This window comes from Pleuronectes platessa, chromosome 5, assembly GCF_947347685.1.
Source record: "Pleuronectes platessa chromosome 5, fPlePla1.1, whole genome shotgun sequence".
NCBI classification, from domain to species: domain Eukaryota; kingdom Metazoa; phylum Chordata; class Actinopteri; order Pleuronectiformes; family Pleuronectidae; genus Pleuronectes; species Pleuronectes platessa.
This window is the reverse complement of record NC_070630.1, coordinates 18,750,028-18,765,943: the sequence shown is the minus strand read 5'-3', so window position 1 is coordinate 18,765,943 and position 15,916 is coordinate 18,750,028. Positions and strand designations below refer to the sequence as shown.

Sequence of the window (15,916 nt, the reverse complement as noted above, 5' to 3'; positions counted from 1 at the left end):
GGGGGCTGGAAAAGTGATGAACGGTGTGTCTGCTCAGAGGCACAATGGTGTATCATGACCTGCTGTATCAGCTATGTCCTCGGTTTAGATCATTATAAAAGCAACAACTCTACATAATAGTGCAATCCACTGCAACTGTAGTTAATACTGCGGCCTTAAAGTGGAGCAAAATCAGTACCTTTCATTGAGTCTTAATAAAAGAAGTTAAATCCACAAAAGAATCACATGTTACAGCCCTTTTTGTGTCCATTTCCTCAAAACGTGTAAGGTAAGTGTAGGAAATTGCACTAATGTACTGATGATGACCTCTCTAAACCATCGTTAATTATCATCCACAGTCTACATCATTTATTTAAGAATGGAGTTTTTATGTGTTTAAAAAGTGGCCTCATCATCAGACACCCTATCTTACCCACACATGGCTACGACAGTATGTTTGTCAAAGCCCTAGTTTTGGTCCAGACTGAAAGATCTAAACAACTATCGGTTGGATGGCCTTGAACATTTTGTTCACGCATGATCCACTCGACTGAAGCCGTCTCTCTGTGGTGATGCCCCAAGTTTACCTCTGGTGAAAGTTTAAAACCATGGACTCTGTATAAATGGGGACGATGCGTCTACACTTCCTCTCACTATCCAGAAATGAAGCCAAAGTATTCTTAAATGGAGGCTGCCAAACTGTGCATCTGGAGAGTCTATGCAGTAGTGATCAAGGGATGGATCAGCAGGTCACACTGGTGCACGGCCAATCAAAACTGGTGCAGCAAACACTTATATAGCACTAAATAAGTAATCAAAACCATATTTGCTGGAACTAAAACTACCTAAAATAGCTTAGATGACCAAAACTATCTTTAAGAAAAATATATTTTACTTTTTAGGTTGGTTCATGTTCCGTCCACTAACATGGAAGAGGTATAGGGAGCCGTCATTCTGGGAGTAGATCATGTCATCCCTCTTTATTTACAGTCTGTGATTTCAACGACTGTCAATTGGATTGCCAATTTTTTTTCTGTGGCGTCATCAGGTTAAATTTTTCATTTGTTCAATAATTGCAATACCTGCAAAACTAGTGACATCCCCCCATCTTCAGCTGTATGTTGTATTCAGAGCTAAATGGGAAATGTTAAACTAAGTTAAATGATGTATAAAATTATTATGTATTATTATTACTATTATTAAAATCCTTACTGTGGTGTTGTGTTGATTCTGAGCAGCTAACCATACTGTTAAACTAACTTCTGTAGGTATACTGTACTCCTCATAAACAGTATTGTCAAGAGGCAACACTTGGACCATGCGTGGTAACATTTATTCCAGACATGCAAAATGTACACTACAGATATGGAAGCTGGCACATACATTATCCTGCAAAGGAAACACAGTCATATACAAAATGAAATGTACGTTATAACTGTTTCAATGACAGAGCAGGCTATAGACAGTTGACTCCTGACCACCAGTATCACAGATGGAGAATTTGAATGTTGACACTACCGCACGAGGCGTGATCTCCAGTGATCACAGATACGTTGTCATTTGGGTAGCAATGTAATGTGACGCTTTTTTTCTTGCGTTTTGTCGTAAACATAAGGAATCTTTGGATTTTGCTGCTTTCAGATGTTTGGATACAGAATGTCATTTTTTTTATGTACAACTATGAATTGGAATGGACATTTGATATAAACCCATTTTGCACAAAACAATGTGCTATATTGAGTTAGTACTTGACATTGTGGCGTTGTTCAGCTTTAACGTTGATGATGTTTAGATTAAGAATCACTTTAGCTGCATAGTCTGACAAATTGAATTTCCCCTCGGTCCTTAATTAGCTGGTGTTTCTCTTGTGTCACTTGTACGAGCCCTTAAACGAAGAACAACTGGAACTCAACACATTGTCATCACGTCACTTTAAAGGGACTTTGTCCAAATGATTCCTGATTTAGATTTTATACATGTAAGAAAGAAAAACAAGCATTAAGCACAAAGAAACGCGGTGGCTTCAACTGACGCTAAGTGATCTTATACATTGACATTACCTGTGCTTGCAGCAAAGCCTGTAATGAGTCATTGTCTCCGATAAAATTGACGTTTCCAGGCGATATTTCGTGCTTTAAATGCTTTTTGTTACTTGGTCAAACTCAGACCTGCTCATTTACAAAAAATAAATGTGTGAGCTGGTTCGGCCCGTAGCATGCGTACATATTGCATAAATATTTTCCCATATAAATACATTTCATACCAATACAAGGAGAGGAGAAAAACACATTCAGTGAAACATTGGTATTCACCAGTCAATGTATAACAATGTAAGAATGGGAATTGGGAGCGATGTGTGTGGCGTGGTAGTAAAAGTGTTTAAGAAAGATGAAGGAAAAGAGACACAACAAAAGCAGCCACTTTGATTTGAAGGTGAAGAATGACAGGGTGAGACAGAAAAAGAATAAATTCAAAGATGGCCCAGAGGTTTGGCATGCATTTCTGTCTCTGCCGGAGCGAGGCAAGGTTCAGGAAATGTTGGAGACAGTGGGGAGAAGTTGAGAGGGTTTGATTACACATTCTACAGTGGCCAGACTCACAATGTACACAAATCACTCCTCCATGTGCAAACTCGTCAGCCTCCCTGACTCCTTCCTAATGACGGAGATGACTAACAACAGTCAAAACGAAGGCAGAAGATTGGTTATCTACATTCAGGCATGCAGTTGGTCTCATTTGTTTTAATAAAAAAATAATACAATTAAAATTAAAAAAAAGACGTGTTCCCTCTCCCCTTTATTTAATCAAACCCTTGAGTTTCCACTGATAATCCAAGCACCAACAAAGCAGCCGTTGTGACAGTCTTAAACCCAGCACCACTTGGCATACAAACATTTTTATAAAATGTACATTTATATATATATATATGTTCATATACCTATATTTCAAATATTTGTAGCTTTATATGCTTTGAATGCAAGAGGTTCAGTAAGGAATATATGAGGATAAATGCAGCTGTCCAAAATCCAAACCCAGTCCGAAACCCAGAGTCAGTTTTCCAAAGGAGCTCCATCCAGCACGTAGAAAAAGTCTTCGCTCACTCTCCCCTCATACGTGGATCATCTGCTTCATTTCAAGAAGTCCATTATTCCAAAAATTAAACTTTTATTCTCCTAACCACAAGGACATCTGCATTTCCTCCCCCCCTCTCTTTTAACCTGACCTTTTTACTATCAGGCTTTAGGTCATTTTTGTCAAGCAAATGTTACTGGATTCTAAAGCATGCATCTTTGAGTGATTTTTAAATTTTTTAATTTGTTTACTTGCTGCAATACCTCTCGCCTGTTTTGTTTTTTGTTTTGCTTTCTGAGGTTGGTCTTGATGTGATAATATTGTAGCATAATGTTATGAATTGTATTTATTTTTTTGTTGCCTCTGTGGTTTGGGTTTTCACGGTGTTACGGGTTCCTCTCCCCCTCAGACTCTCCATGTCATTGGGTCACTGTAAGAAAGAGACAAGCAGAGAGATGGCGCTGTTATAAAGAGTCATGTTGGACCAAAAAAGACAAATAAAATTCACCCTCAAGCTCATATTTTGACAGGTGACGATCTGGTGCTGAGCCGTCGGGGTTGCTGCACCTTGCTGCACAGTCAGCCCATACCCTACAGTTGGTGCAGTGCTAAATCAGTCTACACACATACTCTAACACACACACAGAGGGAAATATGCTGAGTTTGGACATAAAAATACACACATCTCATTCTCCTGCTGCAGTGTCATATATCACAATGTCATCGTAATGCAGGAGGTACACCTTGTTGGTGAACACTTACGGTTTAAGTCCTGTGTGTGTGAGTGTCTGCGTGTGTGTCAGTGTGCGAACACACATATCGTACATCATTTTCAACTGATAACCCTTTGCATATTCATAAGTTCTAATGAGCATAACGTTTATGCATACATATATTAGATGTTAGTGATGAAATAATAACGTTTTCAGACATTATTCCAAAATGGGTTTGTTGAGGTGACACTGTATGTTTAAATTTGTCCTGTTTGTCTTTATTTTACGTACCTGCCACGGAGACGTAGACTATGACGATGAGCACGCCCAGGATGATGGAGACGATGCTGAGCAGACGAGCCAGTTTACCCAGCCTCTTGGCCCCGTCCATGTCGCCTGACTGGAGACTGTTTCTGGACTGGAGGAACACAAACGCACAAGGTATTAACACATTCCCATCATAATGTTCAGCAGGGCATGAAAAATGTTGCAAGACATCAAGAACAGATTGTGATTTTCCAAATAACCGTATTAAATTAAGGGGGTACACTTTTCCTGTCACGGGTGTTTGAGACATCTAGTGTTGTGGTAATCCTGCTCATAGTTTTTGCGTAATCTTGCTAACAAACAAACAAACAAGCAGGTGAAAACAAAACCTCCTTGGCAGACATTTTGCGACAAAGAGAGCAGATAGAATCAACTAACGACACAACTCAAATATTGGGCCCGTTTAATTAACCTCCCACCATTTTAAGGATAGGACGGAAATCTTAAGCTTCATGTTACTGCCGTAAACATTGTTATCATTGGCAGTTGAAGAAAATCCTATTTAGCTGCAGGAGGAGAAATAAGTCACGGAGCAATAATTCTCTTATTCATAGATCCTAATGAATTGCGCTGCTTTATCAGATATTAACAGATAGAATACAACATTTGAAATATTACATTTTATTTCATTTATAAATTTAATTTTCACCATGTCTATTCAATGGGAGTTATTAGTGTTATTTCCACCTTTTTTCGTTTGCTGTAGTGGCGTTCATGTATCACAAAACCAACAGCATGAAATACAACTCTCCACTGAGCCAGGATAAGTAACCAGCAACTCACGACCTTTATATTTCTGTGACAACCAGTGAACAAGTGAAGAGGAACTAAACGTCTTGGCAGTTGAAATATTCATTATGTGGTTTTCAGTTAATCGATAGTTGAGTCATTTTAAACAGTTGAAGGAGACAGATGTTGTACAGTGATGTTGACAGATCTATCGTTTGCTGTAGAGTCACATGGGATAAAAAGCCAACAATAATTTATTCTCAGCTGCGAGCTGAAAGAAATTGTCTATGTCAGATTGTCAGACTGGGATTGATGGAAAAATGTGACATCCAGAACCAGTCGGATGGAGGAGGTGGGTGCAGCAGTGCGAAGGGGTTGTATATCAACTTAATGTTGTATGTATAATGCTTTATGTAGGCTGCAGATATACAGACAGCATGATGCATGTGTATAAATGTTTTCATGTGTGAGAGTCTCTTAAATGATAAATCACTGATACAAATATTGTCTCTTCAGCTTTCCATGTGTGGAAAAACTCTATGCTTGCTGCATTCAAGCAATCACAACAATTGCTGCAACCAAAACGTGAAAATGCCCTCAGGCTATCAGGTATCTACACAAAATGGTCCTCACAAAGATATAAGTAGGCTACAACAAACACATGCAGGGACATAACATGTGACGTTTCCTCTCTGTAAATATGAAATAATGAGGAAATGTCAAAGTAATTAATTATTTTACAAAAACTATTTAAGGTGGTTTATCAAATAATACCATACAACAATACATAATCCATAATTCTACATTTGACCTTGGTGATACAACAATATTGAAAATAATTGCAATATAATTTTCTTTAATAGCATAACTCCATCATTAATCAATTCAATGCTAAGGAGGTGATATTATAGTTTTGTTCGACAAACTGTTGGAACCAGAGCATTTTGGGTTTATTGTGTGTGTGTGTCATATCGGTCAAAATGATCAATGGAACGTCATATTATTAGTGGGTTAGTTTAAAAGAGGCCAACGGAAAATGTGCAGAGATTCAGAAAGAACGTTAAAACAACTGCAGAATAAAAGCTACTGACCGAACAGAGCTGCATTATTTCCAGCACCAAACAACAATAACAGGTTGCACTGAGGTAAAGCACAAATAGATAGATAGAATCCTTTAATAGTCCCACAGTGGGGAAAATACACTGGATGCTGGAGATTCTCCATGTGTTCATCATGCAGCATGAAAACACTGCAGACTTGTGGCAGGTGGGATGGTGCTGCTTTTGTTTGACACATATCGAGCCACTTAACAATTAGCTTTTGAATGCCACAGGACTGCAAGTGGAGTTTTTTCTATCGGAAACAAAACCTTGAAACTATCTTGAAAAAAAAAGATTGACAGCAGGGTAAGTAGTACCCCGTCTGCTGTCAGTTTCAGCCCAGATCTACTTGAGTCTAAAGACACTCTACCATCCATGTGAACACAGACTGGGTCAGCATCCCTGGAGGGTGGGTTTGACACTGTGGTCAAACTCAGAGGGAAAACTATTTGAAAAGCATCACTGACACTGTGTTAAACCGAGAGCCACAGCAGAGAGATAAAATGAAGAAATCACACGTAACAGAGATAAGGTTCTAAGTTGAAGCCTTCCCTGCGATGGTCTGATGCTCCTGATGATGACATATTTTAATTTGTAAGGCTGATGAAAGTTTTAGGAGCTGTCTGTGGTGCTGAACGTGTTTTATTCAACCAGAGGGCATTCTGAGAAACAATAACTGATGACTTGATCACAGCTGACTTAATCAACCATTACATAATCCAAAACACTCTATATATCAAATCACAATATGTAGTCTGTGTGTGTGTGTGTGTGTGGGGGGGGGGGGGGGGGGGGGGGTCTCAGTCTCAGCTGTCAATTATGATTTTTAACATTACATAACTAATCAAATAATAAACAACTTGTCAAAGCTTGAGGTTGATGGGCAACAACATCGGGTCAGGAATGAGGCTACAGTGACACAGACTCAATGACTCAACTGAATCCATAGACCTGAACTGTCTTGAGTCAACAGGCCGGGCTGGTAGCGGTGGTATGATGGTGTGGGGTATTATTGCTTGTCACAATTTTGGCCCCTTAATACCAATCCATCACTTTTTCAATGCCACAGCCTGTCTGAGTATTGTTGCAGTTGTCCCTTAATGGCCACAGTTTACCATCTTTAAATGGCTAATCCTAAGAATAAAAATCCGATTTTGAATTGAAGTATTTCACGTCAGCTCTTGTACGTCAGTGTGAGTTATCCGACGAAATGTAGATCAATGCACATGTCAGAGATTTATCTCTCAAACACACACACACACATGTGCAGGGAAAGGCTTCAGCTTCTTATGCTTCCATAATTGTGTGTGTGTGTGTGTGTGTGTGCGTGTGCGTGTGCGTGTTGTGTTGAGGGGGAGGTACCCTTTGCCTGGCTGATGAATGTCTATATTGATTCACAGCTCAGTCATATTTGTTTTCTGAATGGGAAATTGTACCCTCAAAGTGTCTTGTCTAGTGTTCATTGTCGTATCACACAAATGCAGACACACATACACACACACACACTCACACACACACACACACACACAAGCCCACCTTCCTCCCCCCCCCCCCCCCCCCACACACACACAAACACACACATTACTCTCTCTTCATAGCTTCCAGCAGAGGAAGGTGGAGGCTAGTAAGTGCTCCCTTTCTCTGTTGTCATTAATAATGTAGAGCCAGCAGCAGCAGCCGCCTGGCAGACAGGGACTGTACAACCAGGAGCTGTGTGTAGGAACTGTACGTTTGTGAGACAAGTCGCCATTTTGATCAAATGAAAATTCTTGATTTGTTGTTCCCTGTATAACATTCCTTCTATTTTCATTTTATTTGACCCTCTTATTAAAGTGATTGATATCACTTTCCTTGTTAATTTATAAACCTTAACATCATTTTTTATTCATTATCTTAAATTTCTCTCAACCAAGAGCACTTGGCTGTTGGTCGTATTCTTATATTTGGTTTGCTTAAACCCCTTTAGTCTGTTTGGGTGCGAGGAACCTCACAGCCCCTAGGAGCCACTAGCAGGGCTTCTAAGACCCAAGTCTTGTTACACTTGACTCTCCATTAAAATTGCAAACCACTCAAAGTGCTCAGCTGATCAGATCTGTCAGACCAATGATGGCACCGCTCTAATTCTTGCAACTTTAAAACGCGTTTTAGCTGCCGGTGCAGCTCATACATTGTAATGGTATTTATATCTTGGTTAGTTTGTGAACTGGAAACACAGATCAAGTAAGCTAAACAAAAACATGAAGCCGTAAAGACACTGGCCGTAATTCCATTTAGCTCATCACTGATAGTGAACCACAGGCTCATTTAGATAATGCAGAGTCAGGTTTAACTGTGTAGCTCACAGCTCAAATCACAAAAGATTATCGTAAGATGCTGCAATTAAAGTTGTTAGTCATAGCAAAATTACGTTATCACTAATCGGAACATCTATAATATGATGTTTCCCTGTCCTGAAACGAATCAGATACAGGAAGTATGGTGAAATTTGTGAATTAGCACTAAAGACAAAGTGCAGCTGAGGTTTAAGGAAATGCCATTAGTTTAACAGCTGTTTAGACATAAAGTATAATTTTGACGCGTGGCTGCGTTCTGAGGGACAGCTGCAATACAGTGGGCCATAGTCCATCACATTACCTTTCATTTAGCTGACGCTTTTATCCAAAGCAACTTACAATAAGTGCATTCAAGAGTACAAACCCAGAACAACAAGAATCAAGAAAGTACCATATATTCAAAATTAGAGCTTAACTACAAAGTGCTATAAGTAAGTGCCATTAAAGTACTATTAAATTGTTAGTTTGAAAATACAAAAATTATAATTTTTTTTTTTTTTTTATTTAATTTTTTTTACTTTTTTTTTTTAGGCGGGCCCATTTAAAATGGATGGCGGGCCGCAGATGGACCGCGGGCCGTAGTTTGGACACCCCTGGTCTATGTGATCAAATCGCTACTTCAGTCTAGAGCTCTAAGTCTATTCCAATATGCAAGATATACAAAAGCAAAGTGACAGAAAAACCATTGAAATGAGGGCATACAGGATTTCTTAAGGTTAAATCAGAATGTGGTAGAAATAACTGCAATGTGGTGAGAGTGCCTTAAAAATGTTTGGGGGTTTTATTGACAAGAAAATAACCAAATTCAAGTTACCTGTCAGCTCTTTTGCTATAGTAACAAAAAGGCCTCTGTAGGGCTGAAAGCACCCTCCCCGATGCGTCATAGGTTCCCTAACGTCATCACTTGTTATCACAACATGAGAATGTTAGCTTTCCATGTATTCAGTTTGATCTACAATTGAATTATATAATCATTAGTTGTGCTCATTTAATATGGTCTTTAATAAATAATTCTGTTTTCTGTTTTAATTTTGAGCAGTTTGGCTGGAGGACTGTGATAGGCTTCATATAATTGGCCACAGCCGTATGAAGCTCTCCCACTATGTCTGCGAGTATTAGATTGCAAATAAGAAGTCATTTACCTACACGCACGCACACACACGCATTCACTCACACACACACTCACACACACACACACACACACACACACACACACAAACACACACACACACACACACACACACACATACACACACAAATACACAGTCATCCATCTAGTGCAGACCTGCAAGTCCATATTTCACAGGCAAATCTGCCGAGCGTGCAATAACGCTCCTGCAGTTTGGGCCTTCCCATTACTGGGATAGGCTGGTATGGGCAGTAAAAACCTATTACCCCGGCCTCTCCAATCCCCATAATTGACTGCGCCGTCTAAGCGTTTGCCAGCCGCAAGCCTTCCCCACCAGAGCATCTGTTAGGGATCTGTTGCAGCAGCCAGCTGGAAGTTGGCTTCTTTCAGTGGTCCTGCTGTTGAAAGTGGTGGTGGGGGTGGTGGATGATGATGGATGTAACTTTTGGCGGCTCCTGTTGTTAGCAGTGCACCATGTGCTAGTAGGGAAAGATGCTTTGAAGACCTTTTTTATGAGGCTTAATGAGGCTTCAACAGTGGCTGTACATTACCATTAGGTATTATACACTGCACAACACATTACATCAGTTACCATTCTAACATTTCCTTGCTTTGTTTGTTTCCTGCAGTGATGACTCATCGAGTTAGTTATATTTTTGTGTATGTTGCATTTCTGAAATGCAGATTTTGCAGGTGAACAGCCTAATGATAAGGATGTCACCACAACATAGAAACACATTATTTATGTCAGTTTGAAGTTAGGTGTAAGCCACTTAAGCTGCATTAATATTAACAGATGTCCTATACATCTGATCAATACCAATATTCACAACTTATCACAAACATATGAGCCTCTTTATCGGCTAAATCCTCTCAATCACCTCTCGGTCACTTTGTCCGTTTATCGCTGGCCAGGCAGTGTGTGGGGTATTTATCAAAGCTTGTGTTGCTCAGATTAGCTGCATGCTGCTGCTGGAAGTGGAGATGAGGTCCAAAAACCAAAACAATTGTCCAAAACAGACTGAACGGCTCTGTTGGACTATAGGGAATCAGCAGAGTTGGCAGATACATCTTTGTGTTTGTCACTTATCTTTTTGTGCTATTAAGCCCCGCCCACAAATTGGACAAGATGGCTTTCCCTAAATTTGTGACATCACAAACCCTGGCAGTGGGCATACATTTTCTTCAGCCAAAGTGTTGGAAAATCATACAGCTTTTTCTTTAAAAAAGGCACAAGGATGACATGTAGTCATATTTCAACGATGTCGCTCTTGCCCATTGTTGCTTTGCGTTATGAACATGCACCAGAAACATCAACAATGTTTGGAATGAATCTCTATGTTTGGTTCGCCCTGATATGTCTAATTACATGTTTGCAGCTAAATTGAGCATTACCAGCATTCACAGGCCTCGCCCTATAATACATCGTTCTTTTCTGGTATTTGATGAATCGTTGATGTAGACTTTATTGCCACCTCCTGGCCCGGCATGCTTGTTTGTACTTGTTTAGCTGTTGTCATCTAGACAAAGATGAATTATAAAATGAAGGTTGTGTGGGCAGAATCTTTTTCTTTTAATGGAGGGGAAATTCTCTGTGAACACTTAGATAAGTAAAACTGAGGTGGATGCAGATTAAATACACTTATCAATGATATAACCACAACAAACATACTACATATACTGCTGAACCATTTCATATCAAACAACTGTTTATGATAAAAAACATTTTCTCTTTCTGTTTTCAGTCTCCTTGAGTCTTGAGTGTTTCCTCTGATTTCAGCACATTCAGCACAACAGTTTCCCTTTTCTGTGTTCGACTTTTCTGAAGTATCCATTTCACATGGGCATGGAGATTATTAGCACTTAGCAGTGAACTTGCATTCCGGGGCTGCATCGTGCGGTATCAACCACATTACTTTTGATTAATTTGTCCACAGCGGGTGTACCTCAGATTTTCCTTCTCTGACTGACTCACACTTATCCGGCATCACTGCGGTATCCGATTCAATTCCTTTCTAATCCAGTGAGAGGAACTACTTTATGGCCATTTTTTGTCTCTCTCAAACACATCTGCCCTTGTAGCCAAAGATGTTTTGATCTTCTTTGCAAGCGCCCGTATCCCATTTCCATACATAAGAGGGAGGATGTCGAGCGCTGCCACAGAGCTGCCTAACTGCTGCAATCTGCCCTCTGCAGAGAAACTAAATTGACTTCTCTCGCCATTTATTGAGTTAGTGGCCAGCTCCAGTTTCTCCCTCCTTCTCTCCTCTTTCTTATGCCCTCTGTCAAAGCCTCTCTCTCTCTCTCTCTCTCTCTGTCTTTCTCTCTCTATCACACACTCACACACACATGGTCGAGATTGCTGCACCATTGCCAAGTGGCTGACTGGGGAATGTCACGATGATGGCTCTGTGAGGTACAGGCTGTCTCGTGGACACCGCATGATATCCCCTTTGGTGTGTAGCACCCACAGGAGTGATATTACAGAACTAACGGTTTCACTGCATTGCCTCTGCCTTGTTTCTCTGTATACGGCTGCCACACAGTGTCACAAGTAGATCACACATGTCTTTGTTAAAAAGTCAACTGGAGTTACAGTAAAATCCTGACTCAACAGAGTTTCTAAAGGTGGATCTTAAAGACTTATTTAGCCTTATTTATCTGCACCAGCTGATTCTCTGCTGCTGTTTCCTGGCTATAGACATGTTTCAAAGGACTTGGGGGGCCTAACTGCAAACCAAATTAACACCGCCCTGAATCAAACCTCTAAAATTACAAAGCTTCTGCCAAAAGATAGAGGCATGGGATCCGCTAGGGGTTTCCAAACATGGTGTTGTTGCAGTGTCCTGTACAAAACCGATCATCCTAGCTTTACCTACCCTGTTGCAACACCTCTGCTCGGCTACATATAGAGGCGCAGGCACATTATTACAAGACACAATGCTGGATTTTGTTTTGGTTGTTGCAGAACTTATTGATCTATAAGCGAAAAGGTAACTTTACACTTGAATGTTCAGCTCACAGCCTTTTATTGTATTTCGTTCTGAAAAGGTTTGTTTCCTTTGGCTTTTGATTCTCTCCAATATCTAAACATTATCTCCTGATGTAAACATTAATTTCATCTCTGAATCCCTCTGTTAGTTATATATATGCACCTAATTTTTATGTAATTTATATTTTTCTGTGAAAACTGACTTTGCTTTATTCCACAGGTTTGAAAAAGAATCACAACCATGGAAAAAATATTGAGGAGATTCTTAATATACCAAAATGAATGTCTCCAAATGACAATACAATTATATCATGTTCATCAAAGATGTAAACTGGAAAGAAATACGACTCCATTCAAGGAGATTTGTGGTTCGTCCGCATTAATAATTTTAAGTACTGATCAGTAACCTTGTCTCTGCTGTACATTTTCATTACCAGACGAACACTAGTATTAAAGAGATCTTATTTAACTGGAGGTTAATTTACAAATTAAAACATGCAGGATTTTTTACCTGCCAGGAGTGGAGAAAAACATGCTCTGATATGTAATAAGAATGTTAATTATCCCGGAGATTTTTCCGAACATGTGAGCCAGTTGCATTTGCAGATCTTGTCCCATTAAAACCTTGATTGAATATGGAGGACTTCCAATCTGCAAGAGGAGGGCACAGCGACAAAGAGACAGCTCTAACAGGCTGTGATAAATCATGCCAGCTTCTATAGGAGCTTCTTCTTACAGATGTTTTATTATATCAGCTTGCACCGGTGTAATTTGAGGACAAAATGCAGGACGGTTTAAACTGAGCGTGCAGGGCAGAACACCACTTCGTGTTAATATGTTTTCCGCTTTGAGGAGCACTGGTGAAAAAATAAATCATAAATATATTCAGCAGTGCTGTGAGGAATTGTCAGACACATAAAAGTGACATGTTTCCCTGCTCTCCAGGCGACCATTTTTTACTGCGTACATCTCACCACTGCAGAGTGGCAACGGGACAGTGTCGGCTTACATTTTCAAAGACCCAGAGCAGCCTGAACATGGATCTTTGTGAAGAGTCATCATTATCCACAGTTAGGCTGGATGTAATCTTGTAGAATAACATGATTTGGTCCCTTAAAGAACATGCACTAAGTGGAGAGCAGTAGACAGCAGCAGTGTTCTGAGGAACAGTGTCTGTGTGCTGTGTCTCGGCTGCATCATTTATCAGTGTTTAGAGCGTATCGAGAAACTTTCAGTCAGAGAATGAATCACCTGTCGAAAGCAGACTTGAGTTCATTTAAACTCCCAGCAACGTGAAAAATTTGGACACACTAAGGTGTGTGTGTGCGTGTGTTTGTGTGTGTGTGTGCATGCATGCATGTGTGTGTGTGTGTCTTTATGTGTGTGTGCGTGTGCGCGTGTGTTAGTGTGTGTGTTTGTTTGTGTGTTGATGTGTGTGTGTGTGTGTGTGTGTGCAGTAAGCTATATAATGGCAAACAATATTAATGACTTTATCAGGAATCATGGAGCCATGTCCTGCACTCATAGTGGTATAGAAATGGAAGCAATATTTGGAGGAATTTGGGGATGATTGCATTTGAATAAGTTAAGTCCAAATAACTGAAATAACTTTTCTATTTATAACTATATCTGAGGGCCTCCTTGGTTTTGATGTAGTAGCTTGAAAACAGTATTTAGAAACATTTCCCCTATAACAGTTAAAATAAATGCAGCGAGAACGATTAATGCAAGTGCAGACACTGGTGTCTATTTAAATTATTCCAATTAAACATACACAATAAAAAAGCAAGTTTAACTGTTGAGTCATATTAAGAAAATTAAGCAGTGGCTATTTAGATAATTCATTAATCAATGATTGTAATTCATCCAACATCAAAACTAAAATATGTTCTGTTTCCACCTTCTTGTATGATTGGCTGCTTTTATATTTATCTCTGTCAATCAGATTGTGGGATGCTGGTAAATGCAGAAATGTGTGGAATATCACTCTGAGCTCTGTTGACTTGAGATTGACACTTTACAGAATTTGTTTCACCCCTTTATTTAGGAATTTCTTCTAAAGAGTTATTCTTATTTAAATAATGATTGATCCATCTTAAAAGTATACATAAGATATTTCTATGCATGTTAGGGATAAATACTCCTGAGGCTCTGATGACCATCCCGGCACAGATTCAATTGCTCAGTTGAGAACAATATTCACATTATCTTCATATAATTTTAGAATTATATGAATTTTAGAATTATATGAAGATAGTATATTATTAATAAAAGAGATAACATATGCATACATAGGATATGTTGTTTTGGGAGGCTTCTTGCCTTATTCCTTCATACCAGTTACAAAACTGACATTTCTGAACCAGACCATGTTAATATCTAAATATATTTTTAAGTATGTGTTAATGCCTATGAAGGATTTAACAACTTGCTTCTGCAGATATTTAGATATGTGGTTTACACTCCTCAGACTCGAGATGTTGCTGTTCATCTGCATCTGGTCTTTATATCTCATTGACAAAACATACAGTATTTACTCATTCATCATATCTCTCTGCTGTTCCAGCCTAGTTCTTCCTCCAGGGTCAGACTAATGCATTCATTTTCCTGGTAGTTTTGCTGACCCACACAGACAGTTTACACTTAAGTGATGCTCACCATGATGGAGTAGACCAGAGCCACGATGCTGACGGGCCACACGGGGCAGAAGCAGGAGAAGATGACCAGGAACAGGTAATCCTTGGGCTTCGGGGTCTCCTGCACGGTGGCGTTCCCGGTGGAGGAGCGGCTCAGGCTGGCCTTGGAAGGGGAGAGCGGGGCGGCGGCGGTCAGCTGCCCCACGGAGCCCGACCTCACCCCGACTCCATGGCCGTTCTGGTCGGCGTCCAGGCCCTTGTCTCCGCCCACGTTGACCGTGAAGGAGGTGGACATCTTTACCCCGTTGCCTCCGGGCTCGGTTGTCACCGCCAGCAGCTTCTCCGTCTCTAGAGAGTCTGCCAACTGTGCGCCACCTCCTCCTCCTCCTCTTCCTCCTCCTCCTCCTCCTCCTCCTCCTCCTCCTCCTTCACCCAGGCTGGACTTCTGGAAGTCTGTGTCCGTGTTGATGGCCATGTTCAAATCTCACTTTTAACAAATTACACCAGGGAATCTACGTTGTTGTCGTTGTTTTTAACTTTAAAACTGATCACAAGTCAGGAGACCCCTTCTTTCCATAATAGACAATCAGATGAATGTAAACTGGATTAAAAAGTGCAGTAGCATCAGCAGCAGATAAATGAAGTTAGACTACAGTGATGTGCTGTAAAAGCTGTGTGTGTACTGACTCTGCATGTAAAAGAATGAAATCGGAGGTGATCATTCTTTCCTTCACATCATTCCTGCACAGCATCAGATGATTGATAACCTCTTCTTCTCTCATCCAATCAGTCAGAGGAACAGGTCCTGTCTCCCACCGTCATCCACTGCCACCAATCTCCTCTGGGAAGTTCCCCACACGTTCTTTCTTAATGTTTAAAGGAAGAAGGGATGACGATGTCTGGTCT

At 40.2% G+C, this 15,916-nt stretch overlaps 1 protein-coding gene across 1 annotated transcript; it reads right to left on the bottom strand.

Moving 5' to 3' along the window:
• Positions 1-3,470: 3,470 nt before the first annotated feature.
• Positions 3,471-15,485, bottom strand: trarg1a (trafficking regulator of GLUT4 (SLC2A4) 1a). The gene is made up of 4 exons (XM_053422122.1): positions 15,443-15,485; positions 15,033-15,397; positions 4,056-4,182; positions 3,471-3,481 (listed from the first exon to the last, which is right to left on the bottom strand). Exons 1-4 carry the CDS (start codon positions 15,483-15,485, stop codon positions 3,471-3,473), a joined length of 546 nt encoding a protein of 181 aa, XP_053278097.1.
• Between the last annotated feature and the right edge of the window lie 431 nt (positions 15,486-15,916).